The sequence below is a fragment of the Capra hircus genome, chromosome 8 (genome assembly GCF_001704415.2).
Source record: "Capra hircus breed San Clemente chromosome 8, ASM170441v1, whole genome shotgun sequence".
In the NCBI taxonomy this organism is placed as follows: Eukaryota; Metazoa; Chordata; class Mammalia; order Artiodactyla; family Bovidae; genus Capra; species Capra hircus.
The window spans coordinates 82,387,630-82,402,643 of NC_030815.1; the positions used below are offsets into that span (position 1 = coordinate 82,387,630).

At 39.0% G+C, this 15,014-nt stretch overlaps 1 protein-coding gene across 2 annotated transcripts in view; it reads left to right on the plus strand.

Moving 5' to 3' along the window:
• The window catches only part of ERCC6L2 (ERCC excision repair 6 like 2), a 152,374-nt gene that overhangs the window by 40,708 nt on the left and 96,652 nt on the right, over positions 1 to 15,014 (plus strand). For both annotated transcript variants that reach the window (XM_005684146.3, XM_018052475.1), the window contains exons 5-9: positions 752 to 913; positions 1,284 to 1,491; positions 9,724 to 9,864; positions 10,468 to 10,581; positions 11,386 to 11,505. In XM_005684146.3, coding sequence (XP_005684203.2) covers positions 752 to 913; positions 1,284 to 1,491; positions 9,724 to 9,864; positions 10,468 to 10,581; positions 11,386 to 11,505 — 745 coding nt within the window. The remainder of the gene's footprint in view (positions 1 to 751; positions 914 to 1,283; positions 1,492 to 9,723; positions 9,865 to 10,467; positions 10,582 to 11,385; positions 11,506 to 15,014) is intronic.

Below are 15,014 nucleotides of genomic sequence, written 5' to 3' on the forward strand. Positions count from 1 at the left end.
TAGCTCTTTTTTTAGGTCTACAACCTCTTTTGAGTTAATTTTTATATATGGCATGAGATAAGAATCTAAAGTGAATTTTTTCACACAGCCCTTGGATTTTATATAGTCAGTGTTTTACACTGCCGTATAGTCATTATTAATGATGCTTTAATTTTTAAATTAGTTTTCCTCCTGTGTTCTTTGGACATGCCCCCATTTGTCTTTGAAAGCATCTGTGCTTTCTCAGTCTCCAGTATTTCCCTTGCTGCATACCTGAAACCAACTATTTCTTTGTGGGATCCTGCTTCCTTTTAGTGGATTGACCACTGTGGTTGTTCATTGCTTTTGGGGTAATAATCAATCCTAAACCTTTTTAGCAGGCAGAGCTATGTAGTGCAACTTTGTAGAAATCATGAGTTTATATTGATATTTTTTATTTGTAATTAGCATTATAAGTTTTGCTTATTTTATATTTATTTTTCTTTTTTATTACTTTTAAAAGATTCCTTTTATGATTTAGTCATGTTTAAATGAGTTATTTCTTTTCATTGTCCCTAAACAGAATCTCTACCCTTCTATCTCCCTACACCTTATATTTTCATGGGTTGTCCAAACTTGTGATCATTTAAACAACTAAGTGAAAATTCTGTGGAATCATGAGAGAGTAAAGAAGAAAAACTCTAAAACTTTGGTAGAGAAAACTGGCTAAAATTATACAGACTAAGAAAGGGACATTTTTTCAACCTTTTTTCCTTTTTGTCTCACTTTGTAGTTTGGCATGGTCAGCTATCATTGTAGATGAAGCTCATAGAATCAAGAATCCAAAGGCTAGAGTAACAGAAATTATGAAAGCTTTAAAATGTAATGTCCGAATTGGCCTCACTGGAACCATTCTTCAGAACAACATGAAAGAATTGTGGTGTGTTATGGACTGGTGAGTTTAGAAAATTATTTTCTCCTTTCTTAACCTTTTTTCCTAATTATGTGCTTCTGAAAAAAATTAGTTGTCTGTTTACAGAGGTGTTTTATCCCTAACATAGTATGCACAGTAAAGAGTCCCATGAAAACCCAGCTTTATATATTACTCTTGGTCCCTGAATTAAATATCTGAAGTAATTTACCAGTCCCATCATCTTCTTATAGTTATTCACTGAAATTGTCATAAAGAACATTCTGCTTTCTTGCCTTTTGTTACTGTTATCCTTAATAAACACGTGACTTAGCGTATCTCTTGAGAGCAAAAAGAAGTCTGTTTCTTATTAGTTTAATAAAGCCTTAACATTTTTCTTATTGCTTCTATAAAGGGCTGTGCCAGGACTATTAGGTAGCAGGATCCACTTCAAGAAGCAGTTTTCTGACCCAGTAGAACATGGTCAGAGACACACCGCAACGAAAAGGGAACTAGCTACTGGCCGAAAGGCCATGCAAAGGCTTGCAAGGAAGATGTCTGGGTGGTTTCTCAGACGAACCAAGACTCTAATCAAGGATCAATTGCCTAAGAAGGAAGATCGGGTGAGAACCGCTTTTGTGTATATTAGGAATTCCTTGTCATGTTTTATTTATTCTGAAAATACTTCTTTTGAAGAGGAAATCTGTCTCCTGTGGTGTTTTATGAATACAGTTTTCTGCATTTTACTCAGTGTGAAAAAAATTGTTATGTGCAGAATTTCGTAAAATATTAATCGAGCCTGAGAAATCTTCCTCACTAACTTTACTAACGTTTTATCTAACAGGTCTATTATTAGTATACATTAAACTCATTTCTCTTATTTTAGAACACAAAGGCTTTTGATACAATTCTTCCTCAAAGAGCAAAGATCTTCTTGCCCTAATGTGTTTTCCGTTCATATTTTGCCCATCTTATACTGTGTACTGTCTATAACCCAGTATGTGGTGTGCTGTGCTTAGTCACTGTCGTGTCTGACGCTTTGTCCCCCCACGGACTGTAGCCCGCCAGGCTCTTCTGTCCATGGGGATTCTCCAGGCAAGAATACTGGAGTGCATTACCATGCCTTCCTCCAGAGGATCTTCCCAACCCAGGGATCAAAGCCAGGTCTCCTGCATTGTAAGAGGATTCTTACAATGAGCCACCAGGGAAGCCTAAGAATATTGGAGAGGGTAGCTTATCCCTTCTCCAGGGAATCTTCCTGACCCAGGAATCAAACCGGGTCAATGCAATCTCCTGCACTGTAGGCAGATTCTTTACCAGCTAAGCTACCTGGGAAGCCCAGTATGAAAAGTGAAGGTGAAAGTCACTCAGTCATGTCCGACTCTTTGTGACCCCATGGACCATACGGTTCATGGAATTCTCCAGGCCAGAAAACTGGAGTGGGTAGCCTTTCCTTCTCCAGGTGATCTTCCCAACCCAGGGATTGAACCCAGGTCTCCTGCATTGCAGGCGGGTTCTTTACCAGCTCAGTCACAAGGGAAGCCCATAACCCAGTATGTTCTTTGGTATTTTAATTCTCACTACAGAACAAAGTAGTTAAAAGCTTCTTTTTAATAGGTACATTTCCTGTAGAATGCAATGTATATTTGCACAACTAATTTTAAGAGTTTGCATGAAAATTAAAATTAAATTCTGTTAATTGTGTAAGAAAATTTGAAGACTTGACTCTAACAGGATCTTTTTTATTTTTATTTTTTTCAAATGTTAAACCTTTTATTTTGTATGGGCGTATAGCTGATTTGAGCATCTTTTCATGTGTTTATTAGCCATGTATATGTCTGCTTTGGAGAAATATCTATTCAGGTCTTGTGCCCAGTTTTTGATTGGATTGTTTGTTTTTCTGGTATTGAGCTACATGAACTGATTGATATTTTGGAGATTAATTCTTTGTCAGTTTTTCATTTACTATTATTTTCTCCCATTTTAGGGTTGTCTTTTCACATTGCTTATAGTTTCCTTTGCTGTGCAAAAGCTTTTAAGTTTAATTAGGTCCCGTTTGTTTATTTTTATTTCCATTACTCTAGGATGTGGTTCACAGAGGGTCTCACTATGATTTATGTCAAGGACTGTAGTGTTTGTGTTTTCCTCTAAGAGATTTACAGTTTCTGGCCTTACATTTAAGTCTTAAATCCATTTTGAGTTTATTTTTGTATATATTTTTAGGAGGTGTTCTAGTTTCATTCTTTTTCATGTAACTGTCCAGTTTTCCCAGCACCACTCATTGACGAGACTGTCTTTTCTCCACTGTATGTTCTTACCTCCTTTGTCAAAGATAAGGTACCCATAGGCGTGTGGCTTTATCTTTGGGCTTTCTATATTGTTCCATTGGTCTATATTTCTATTTTTATGCCAGTACCATACTGTCTTGGTGACTGTAGCTTTATAGTATAGTCTCAAGTCAGGAAGGTTGATTCTTCCAGCTCCATTGTTCTTTCTCAAGGTAGCTTTGGCTGTTCGAGGTCTTTTGTGTTTCCATATACATTGTGAAAATTTTTTGTTTTGATAGTATTTTTGTCCTTTGCATTTCTGCATTGTCTGTTGTAACCTCCTTTTTCATTTCTAGTTTTCTTGATTTGATTCTTCTCCTTTTTTTTTTTTTTTTTGGTAGGACTTCCCTGTAGCTCAAACAGTAAAGAATCTGCCTGCAATGCAGGAGACCAAGGTTTGATCCCTGAGTCAGGAAGATCCTCTGGAGAAGGGAATGGCAATCCACTCCAGTATTCTTGCCTGGAGAATCCCAGAGAAGCCTGGTGGGCTACAGTCCATGGGGTCGCAAAGAGTCAGACATGACTGAGCGACTAACATTTCACTTCACTTCACTTTTTTCCTTGATGAGTCTAGCTAATGAATTATCAATTATATTTTCTCAAAGAACCAGCATTTAGTTTTATTGATCTTTGATATTATCTCCTTCATTTCTATTTCATTTATTTCTACTTCGGTCTTTATGATTTCTTTCCTTCTACTAACTTCAGGGGCTTTTTTTTTTTTTCCCCCACTCGTCTTTTTCTAGTTGCTTTAGGTATAGAGTTAGGTTGTTTATTTGATGTTTCTCCTGTTTCTTGAAGTAGGGTTGTATTGCTATAAACTTGGCTCTTACGGGCCTGCTTTTCCTACATCCCATAGATTTTGAATTGTCCTGTTTTCATTGTTGTTTGCTTCTAGGTATTTTTTGATTTCCTCTTTAATTTCTTCAGTGACCTCTTAGTTACTCAGAAGCATGTTGTTTATCCTCCATGTGTTTGTAGTTTATTTTATAGCCTTTTTCCTGTAGTTGTTACCTAATCTTACAGTGTTGTAGTCAGAAAAGATGCTTGAAATGACCTCCCGTTTTTTTAAATTTACCAAGGCTTGATTTATGACATAAGATGTGGTTTATTCTGGAGAATGTTCTATGTGCATTTGAGAAATAAGTGAAATCTACTGTTTTTAAATGAAATCCCCTGTACATATTTATTAGGTCCAACTGTTTCAATGTATCGCTTAAAGCTTGTTTCTCCTTATTAATTTTTTGTTTGGATGATGTGTCCATTGGTGTCAATGGGGTGTTAAAGTACCCCACTATTATTGTGTTTCTGTCCATTTTCCCTTTAATAGTTGTTAGAATTTGCCTTATGTATTGAGGTGCTCCAGTGTTGGGTATGTATATATTTATGATTCTTGTATCTTCTTACAGTTGATTCCTCAGTCACTATATAGTGTCCTTCATTGTCTCTGATAATGGTCTTTAACATCTGTTTTGTCTCATATAAGTATTGGTACTCCCATTTTCTTTTCATTTCCATTTGCATGGGATATCTTTTTCCAGCCCCTCACTTTCATTCTGTATGTGTCCGTATATCTGAGGTGGTTCTCTTTTAGACAGCATATATAGGGGTCTTGTTTATGTATCTGTTGAACCAATCTGTGTCTTTTGGTTGGAGCATTTAATCCATTTACACTTAAGGTAATTATTGATATGTATGATCCTATTACCATTTACTTAATTGTTTTGGATTTGTTTTTGTAGGCCTTTTCTTTCACTTATGCTTCTTGTCTAGAGAAGTACCTTTAGTATTTGTTATAAAGCTGGTTTGGTGTTGCTGAATCCTCTTAACTTTGCTTGTCTGTGAAGCTTTTGATGTCTCCTCTGAATCTGAATGAAATCCTTGCTGGGTAGAGTACTCTTGGTTGTACCTTTTTCTTTTCATCACTTTAAGTATTCTGCCACTCCCTTCTAGCCTGCAGTTTCTGTTGAAAAATCAGCTGTTAGCCTTATAAGGATCCCCTTTTATGTTATTTGTTGGTTTTCCTTTGCTGCTTTTAATATTTGTTCTTTGTGTTTAATTTTTGTTAGTTTGATTAATATGTGTCTTGGTATCTTTCTCCTTGGGTTTATCCTATATGGGACTCTCCGGGCTTCTTGGACTTGGGTGGCTATTTCCTTTTCCATGTTTGGGAAATTTTTGACTATAAGCTCCTCAAATATTTTCTCATACCCTTACTTTTTCTCTTCTTCTGGAAGCCCTATAATTTGGATGTTGGTGCACTTAGTGTTGTCCCAGAGGTCTCTGAGGCTCTTCTCATTCCTTTTTAGTCTTTTTTTCTTTATTCTGCTCTGCTTCAGTTATTTCTACCATTCTGTCTGTCAGCTCACATATACACTCTTCTGCCTCAGTTATTCTGCTATTGGTTCCCTCTAGTCTAATTGTAATATCAGTTATTGTTCACTGTTGACTGTTCTTCATTCCTGCTAGGTTCTTGTTAAACATTTCTTGCATCTTCTCAGTCACCCCCTCCATTATATTCATCGGTGCCTCCATCTTATTTCCAAGATGTGGGTCATCATTACAATCATTATTCTGCATTCATTTTCAGGTAGACTGAATATTTCCTCCTTGTTTGTTTGGTCTTGTGAGTTTTTACTATGTTCCTTCAACTGCTGCATGTTTATCTGTCTTTTCATTTCATTTAATTTACTGTGTTTGGGGTCTCCTTTCTGCAGACTGGAAGGTCATAGTTTCTCATAATTGTGGAGGCTGCCTCCATTGGTGAGGTTGGACCAGTGATTGTGAAGGCTTCCTAGTTTGGGGGACTTGGGCCTCTGTTCTGGTTGATTGAGCTGGATCTTGTTTCTCTGAAGGGCAGCGCCATATTCAGTAGTGTGCTGGGGTGTCTACTGGCTTGGTATGGCTTTGGGCAGCGTGTCTGCTAGTGGGCAGAATTGAGTTCCTGTTTCGCTGAAATTTTGGCCTGACATGTGCAGCTCTAAAGCTTGCCTGGCCTTTGTGGGAAGCTTGGTCTTAGCTTTGAGATAGAGGCCTTTGGGAGTGCTCTTGTTGATTAATGTTCCATGGGTTTGGGAGTTCTCTGGTGATCCAGAGTCCTGGACTCAGGTCTCCCACCTAGGAAGTTCAGGTCCAACTCCTTACTGTAGCACCAGGACTTCACAGATTACACAGCACAGAAAACAAAACCCAAGAATAATGGTGAAAACAACACTCAACAGGCCATAGCACCCAAAGAAACTCACATACTTACAAAAGAGAAAGAAGAGAGAAAAAAGAGAAGAGAAAAAACAGAAAGGATAAATCAGGAGTTAAAAAAGAAGAGAGTAGTCAAACCAGTAGGTAAACTTATAAATGAAAATGAATACTAAAAACTAGCAAAAACACAAAATCAAAAACATGGGAAAATACAATATAACTAAAGAGTACTGTAAAAGTAGGAAAATAAAATGAATTTATTTAAAAATAAAATGTTTCAAAAATAGGAAAAAGTATATTTTAAAAAAGAAAAATTAAAAGAGTAATGAAGAAAATACTTTGGCCACCTGATGTGAAGAACTGACTCCTTGAAAGTCAGGAGGAGGCATCCTCCTGATGCTGGGAAAGACTGAAGTCAGGAGGAGAAGGGGATGACAGAGGATGAGATGGTTGGGTGTCATCACCAACGGGATGGACATGAGTTTGAGCAAGCTCTGGGAGTTGGTGATGGACAGGGAAACCTGATGTGCTGCAGTCCATGGTGTCGCAAAGAGACACAACTGAGCGACTGAACTGAACTGAATGAAGAAAAACAACATTAGAACAATATGGAAAAGAAAACAAAAATAGAATGATGTTAAGAAGAATGTCCTCATGATTTCTCCATTAACTTCCCCACACAGTGTGCTCTAGTCAATCTGCCTACTCAGAAAGTCCTCCAGTATTTCTAGGAAAATCTCTGGATCTGTTATTGTCAGTGTGAGGTTGGCTTAGATTCAGATCTTCCCTTACTCCAGGTTATACTTGCTCCCCAAAGCCACAATTGCCCCTAGAGTTCACAGTCCCAGGCTTATTGTGGGGATTTAATCCATTGCATCTGCGGCTACAGGAGTGATTTCCCCTTTTCTCCTTTGCTCACAGAGCTCCTGGTGTTCCACTTTGGTTCTGGCCCTGTCTCTGCTTGTAGGCTGCCCTCTGGTGTCTGTTCCCTGCCCAGACAGGAGGGGGCGAAAGTAGCAGCTTATTGGGGCTCACTTGCTCAGTTGGGCTGGGGAGAGAGAGGGGTAGGGCAGACACAGTTGGGGTGTGTGGGGAGTGCCCGCTGTGACTGAGATGTGCAGGAAATCCCTGAAGTCTGAGGTGGATTGTGTGCTCCCCAGGGGGGTTGGCCCTGGGTTTTGGGTCCCTCAGTAGAGCCAAGCTGCTCAGGCTCCCAGGAAGGTATGGTCAGTGACCCGTGCTCACTCACAGCATGGTGGCAGCTGTGACCTCTGGAGTTGAAACTGTAGTGGCCTCCTGTCTTCTGCCTTTGGCATTCACACCTGCTTTTCTTCTTCTGGGGTCCCAGACTGCAGCTGGCTCATCCCGCCCCCGGCACTGGTGAAGGTGGGGTCCTGCATTCCCCATGTGCAGAGTCAGAGCATTCCCGTGGCGGTAGTCTCTTGCCTCTATGATGGGCCCAGGCTTCTCTCTGTACTCCCTCAGCTGTGTGTTACTAGTTCCCTCAGAATATCTTCACGACAGCCAACGCCGGTCCTTTCCCTGGGGTCTCATCCCGAAGCCTGAGCGCTGAGCCTGCGCTCGCTGCTTTGGGCATGTAAGCCACTTCTTGCCTGGGGAGTGCTGTCTGGTATAGTCTCTGTGGGGAACTCTCTCCATTTTGCCTTGCCAGCTCCTTCCCCTCGGAGGTTCCAAAGCTCCTCCCAGACTCTGCCTTCGAGAAGGTTTCTGAGTGTGTGGAGACTTTTCCGCCTTCACAACTCCCTCCCCTATGGCACAGGTCCTGGTCCTGAAATCCTTTGTCTCTTTTTTTATCCTTATCTTCTGCCCTGTCTCATTCTGTGGAGATTGACTTGCCTTTTTGGAAATCCCCAGGGTCTTCTGCCAGCATCCAGAATGTATTCTATAGGAGTTCTTCCACACGCAGATGAATTTTTGATTTGTTTGTGGAGGGGAAGGTAATCTCCCTGTCTTATTCTTCCATCATCTTAAAAGTCCCCGCCTCCTCTGAGAATAAATGTTAAATGTTCTCACCATACACGCAAAAAGTAGTTATGTGACATGATGGATGTGTTAACTAGCCATATCATTGTGCTTATAATTTTACAATAAAATCACATATCAAATCATAATGTTGTACACTGTAAACTTATATGTTAATTACATCTTAATAAACTTGGGGTAAAATAATAACTCAGAATTTCCCCCTGTATCTTAATCATTGACCCTATCTTCAATATTCTCTTTTTATTCTTATGTCTGCAATTTGTTTTCTTTTTGCAGTAATGTTCTGTTGTAATGATACACACATATAAATATTTTTAAATAGATGGCTTTCCCTCTTACTCACATTCCTCAAAGTCCTACTATGTATATATTTAGTTTTATGACCCTGGTTACATACAGCTGTATCTCGAAGAACTTTACCAGTTTCCAGATTACCAGAAATATAAGCAAAATGTATCCCCTATTACTTACTGGCATTATTTTCTGTGTTTTCTTCTTTTCTTGAATTTGGGCACAAGGTGGCAATTTTACAAGTTTTGTCTTCATGTGTATTTGTTTAATTCTTATATTTACTAATTTTGGGAATTTATAGCAAAAATACTTTATCCTATCTTCAGTAATAGGAAGTTTTAAATTTTTTTTTCCAAATTTTCAAGTAATTCACAAAGAATTATCTGTGTCATTGTTCTAAAAATCTTTCCTTTTCTAGTTTTTTATTTGACCTAAACTTTAATCACTTATTTGCATGATGAGCTAATAATGTGGAATGCTGAAAAGACCCACAATAATATGTTGAGAAATTTATTAGGAAATCACATGCTTGGCTTTTTCACATTTTGAGTTTTTAAAATTAAAGAACAAACTGTGAGATTTATTTGAAAAGTATAATTTGTATAGTTTAGGAAAGGTGATAGCATAGAATTAGGAGAGATTTTCTTGTATTTTTCTATTATACAGTGATGTGTGTGCATATGTGCTAAGTTGCTTCAGTAGTGTCTAACTCTTTGTGAACCTACGGACCATAGCCCCCCAGGCTCCTCGGTCTATGGGATCCGCCAGGCAAAAATACTGGAGTAGGTTGCCATGCCCTTCAGGGGATCTTCCCCACTCAGGGAGCGAATCCACGTCTCCTGCGTTGGCAGGCAGGCTCTTCACCACTAGCGCCACCTGGGAAGCCCATATAATGATTACATGGGCTAGTCATGTAAGAAAAATTACAGTTTATGAGCAGTTTTCACTCTTACAGTCTGTGAAACCTGATGTGCATTATAGTTATCATTGCTGTAAAAATACTAATAACTACCTTCTAATTTATCTTGACAGATGGTATATTGTTCTCTGACAGATTTTCAAAAAGCTGTCTATCAAACAGTATTAGAAACCGAAGATGTGTCTTTGATACTTCAATCTTCTGAGCCTTGTACTTGTAGCAGTGGCCAGAAAAGGAGAAATTGTTGTTATAAGGTAAGTATTTCAGTATGGTATGTTTCCCTGGTAGCTCAGATGATAAAGAATCCTCCTGCAATGCAGGAGACCTCCGTTCACTCCCTGGGCTGGGAAGATCCCCTAGAGGAGGGCATGGCAATGCCTCTAGTATTCTTGCCTGGAGAATCCCCATGGACAGAGGAGCCTGATGGGCTACAATCCACGGGGTTGCAGAGTCCGACACAACTGAGTGAATAAGCACATTACATGATATCTTTACTGTCTTGTTTTTGATTACACAGTACTCAGTTCTAGTATCAGATAAGTAGCATATAATATAACTTTTCCTCATGGTTTTTTATCTGTAGAAGCTGTGTCACCGTGTATACTTCCTGGAATGAGGACTTTCTCTGCTCTTTTATTAAAAACACCATTGTGTCATGGTTTACCAAAAGTACAATTCCATATTAGTGATTCATGGATATTTTGTGTATCATTTGACCATTATTTTCTCATAATGTATTATGCTGATAGTAACCAGATAATAAATATTATTGTAAGTGATATATTTTTGGTGTAATTAGTTATATCACCATGTTAGTCCCTTGCTTATTTTTATTTTCTGTACTTTTATGGTTACAGACCAATTCACAGGGTGAAACAGTGAAAACCTTGTATTTCAGTTACCTTGCAGTCCTTCAGAAGGTAGCTAACCATGTGGCATTACTGCAGACTGCTAGCGCCTCTAAACAACAGGTTTGGGTTGGCTTTTTAAATTTCTTTGTGATCCTATTTAGTGTATTTGGTATAAAATTTCTTAGCCAAATATCCTTAAGTTATCTTTGTATGAAATTTAAGAGGTAACTGACTTGCTTGTTTTTTAATTTAGATGTCAGAGAAGTTTATGTATTTAAATTTTTAATCAAAGTGAGAAAAGTTAACCTTAAATCTTTTTTTATGCCTCTGATACGTTCATATTATTTTCATTTTCCTAATAACTTTTGATATATTACCAACTAAACATATTTGATGAGTCCATCCTAATTCCACTAATAATGTATCTAATTATGTTTATCTAATCTATTGTATTAAATGAGGCTTTATAATAATCTGTATATTAAATATTTAGTAAAAATCAGTAATTTCAAAATTTAGACACACATGGAATCATTGACTTTAGTCATGTCAGCTGTGTCTAAAGCACAGTGTAAATAAAAAGATCTTTTTAAAAGCTTTTTGTATAATGTTTTCATATTTTGCTTTCGTGTGATAGGCTTGAGGCTGTTAAAATGTAATTTTAAAAGACTACTCTTTGAGAAGTATCCAATTCCTTATTTTGAAAATCTTAAAAAAGTAACAGTAAAATTAGTAACCATATCACTATCTCAGAACTCATCAAAACCTTACATGTTTAACATATCACTTTAAGGTATTTTAAATTAAAGAAGGTAAAACTTTCAACCTAATATATTCCTTCTAAATATATTTTTTATAAATATTTTCAAATTATACAGGATTAAAAGTGCTGAGATTTTTTTTCTTTTTCCTTTTCCCCTTAAGGAAACACTTATCAAAAGGATATGTAATCAGGTATTTTCCAGATTCCCAGATTTTGTGCAAAAAAGCAAAGATGCAGCCTTTGAAACACTTTCTGACCCAAAATACAGTGGAAAAATGAAGGTAAGTTGTTACTCTTTCAGTTTGCATACATGCAAGGATGATGTATTTAAAAGTTTTAATATTTATGCAAGGAGATCCAACCAGTCCATCCTAAAGGAGATCAGTCCTGGGTGTTCATTGGAAGGACTGATGTTGAAGCTGAAACTCCAGTACTTTGGCCACCTGATGGGAAGAGCTGACTCATTTGAAAAGACCCTGATGCTGGGAAAGATTGAGGGCAGGAGGAGAAGGGGACAACAGAGATGAAATGGTTGGATGGCATCACCTACTCGATGGCCATGGGTTTGGGTGGACTCTGGGAATTGGTGATGGACAGGGAGGCCTGGCGTGCTGTGGTTCATGGGATCGCAAAGAGCTGGACACGACTGAGTGACTGAACTGAACTGAACTGAAATAAAATAGGTTGTCTTTATTATATAGTTCAGAAAAACCTTATGCTTAGTACAGAAAATTTCTTTTCTTTCCTTTGTGGTTTTCTTTTCCACAGTGTTTGGAGCTGTCATTGCCAGATGTGTAAGTGCCTGTTTTAAAAATAACAGTATTACTACTGTTACACAGGCTTTGGATTATTTGCTTCCTCTCTAAACATACTGCATATGGGGGCAAATTATTGGCATTTTGGCATGAAAATCAAATCTGGAATTCAGGACTTACTGTAATAGAGAAACAGAGGGGATTAAATGAGAAGAGGTATATATCTGACTGATTGTTGTAGAAAATAAATATCAGAGTTTTTAGAAAGTAGGTGTAATTAAACACATTTTATTACATATACTTAAAGAAAATTTATATACTTACTAAAAGAAATTTGTTATTGTTCAGTCTCTAAGTTACGTCCTACTCCTTGCAACAGCATGGACCTGCAGCAATCCATGGTCCTCTGCCATCCACTGTCTCCTGGAGTTGGCTCGAATTCATGTCCATTGAGTTGGTGATGCTCTCCAACTATCTCATTCTCTGTCACCTTCTCATTTTGCCTTCAGTCTTTGCCAGCATCAGGGTCTTTTCCAATGAATCAGCTCTTCGCACCAGATGTCCAAAGCTTCAGCTTCAGCATCATTCCTTCCAATGAATATTCGTGATTGATTTCCTTTAGGATTGACTGATTGGATCTCCTTGCAGTCCAAAGGACTCTCAAAAGTCTTCTTTCTCTAGCACTACAATTCAAAAACATCAATTCTTCAGCACTCAGCCTCTTTATGGTCCAGCTCTCACAACTGTACATGACTACTGGAAAAACCATAGCTTTGTAGGCACAGTGATGTCTCTGCTTTCTAGCATGTTATCTAGGTTTGTAATAGCTTTACTTTCAAGGAGCAAGTGCCTTCTCATTTCATGGCTGCAGTCACTGAACTGATTTTGCAGCCCAAGAAAAGAAAATCTGTCACTACTTCCACGTTTTACCTTTCATTTTGCCATGAAGTGATGGGACTGGATGCCATGATCTTGTGTATGTGTGTGTGAATTGTTCACTCCTACTCTTCACGACTCCATGGGGTGTAGTCTGCCAGTCTCTTTTGTCCATGGGATTCTCCAGCATAGGACTGTAGATTACCAGGCTCCTCCGTCCATGGGATTTTCCAGGCAAGAATACTGGAGTGGGTTGCCATTGGGATCTTCCCGACCCAGGGATCGAACTCGGGTCTCCCACATTGCAGGCAGACGCTGTATCCTCTGAGCCAACCAGGGAAGCCCCAACTAAGCCATGATCTTAGTTTTTAAATTAGAAATACCAAGGGAACATTTCATGCAAAGATGGGCTCGATAAAGGACAGAAATGGTCTGGACCTAACAGAAGCAGAAGATATTAAGAAGAGGTGGCAAGAATACACGGGAGAACTGTACAAAAAAGATCTTCACGACCCAGATAATCATGATGATGTGATCACTAATATAGAACCAGACATCTTGGAATGTGAAGTCAAGCGGGCCTTAGAAAGCATCACTACGAACAAAGCTAGTGGAGGTGATGGAATTCCAGTTGAGCTGTTTCAAATCCTGAAAGATGATGCTGTGAAAGTGCTGCACTCAATATGCCAGCAAGTTTGGAAAACTCAGCAGTGGCCACAGGACTGGAAAAGGTCAGATTTCATTCCAATTCCAAAGAAAGGCAATGCAAAAGAATGCTCAAACGACCACACATTTGCACTCATCTCACATGCTAGTAAAGTAATGCTCCAGATTCTCCAAGCCAGACTTCAGCAATACATGAACTGTGAACTCCCTGATGTTCAAGGTGGTTTTAGAAAAGGCAGAGGAACCAGAGATCAAATTGCCAACATCTGCTGTTTCATGGAAAAAGCAAGAGAGTTCCAGAAAAACATCTATTTCTGCTTTACTGACTATGCCAAAGCCTTTGACTGTGTGGATCACAACAAACTGTGGAAAATTCTGAAAGAGATAGGAATACCAGACCACCTAACCTGCCTCTTGAGAAATCTGTATGCAGGTCAGGAAGCAACAGTTAGAATTGGACAAGGAACAACAGACTGGTTCCAGATACGAAAAGGAGTACGTCAAGGCTGTATATTGTCACCCTGCTTATTTAACTTATATGCAGAGTACATCATGAGAAACGCTGGACTGGAAGAAACACAAGCTGGAATCAAGATCGCCAGGAGAAATATCAATAACCTCAGATATGCAGATGACACCACCCTTATGGCAGAAAGTGAAGAGGAGCTAAAAAGCCTCTTGATGAAAGTGAAAGAGGAGAGTGAAAAAGTTGGCTTAAAGGTCAACATTCAGAAAACGAAGATCATGGCATCTGGTCCTATCACTTCATGGGAAATAGATGGGGAAACAGTAGAAACAGTGTCAGACTTTATTTTTTTGGGCTCCAAAATCACTGCAGATGGTGACTGCAGCCATGAAATTAAAAGACGCTTTACTCCTTGGAAGAAGAGTTATGACCAACCTCGATAGTATATTGAAAAGCAGAGACATTACTTTGCCGACTAAGGTCCGTCTAGTCAAGGCTATGGTTCTTCCTGTGGTCATGTATGGATGTGAGTTGGACTGTGAAGAAGGCTGAGCACCGAAGGATTGATGCTCTTGAACTGTGGTGTTGGAGAAGACTCTTGAGAGTCCCTTGGACTGCAAGGAGATCCAACCAGTCCATTCTAAAGGAGATCAGCCCTGGGATTTCTTTGAAAGGAATGATGCTAAAGCTGAAGCTCCGGTACTTTGGCCACCTCATGTGAAGAGTTGACTCATTGGAAAAGACTCTGATGCTGGGAGCGATTGGGGACAGGAGGGGAAGGGGACGACCAAGTATGAGATGGCTGGATGGCATCACGGACTCGATAGACGTGAGTCTGAGTGAACTCCGGGAATTGGTGATAGACAGGGAGGCCTGGCGTGCTGCGATTCATGGGGTCGCAAAGAGTCGGACACAACCGAGCGACTGAACTGAACTGAGTTTCAAGCCAGCTTTTTCACTCTCCTCTTCACCCTCATCAAGAGGCTCTTTGGTTCCTCTTCACTTTATACCATTAGAATGGTACAAT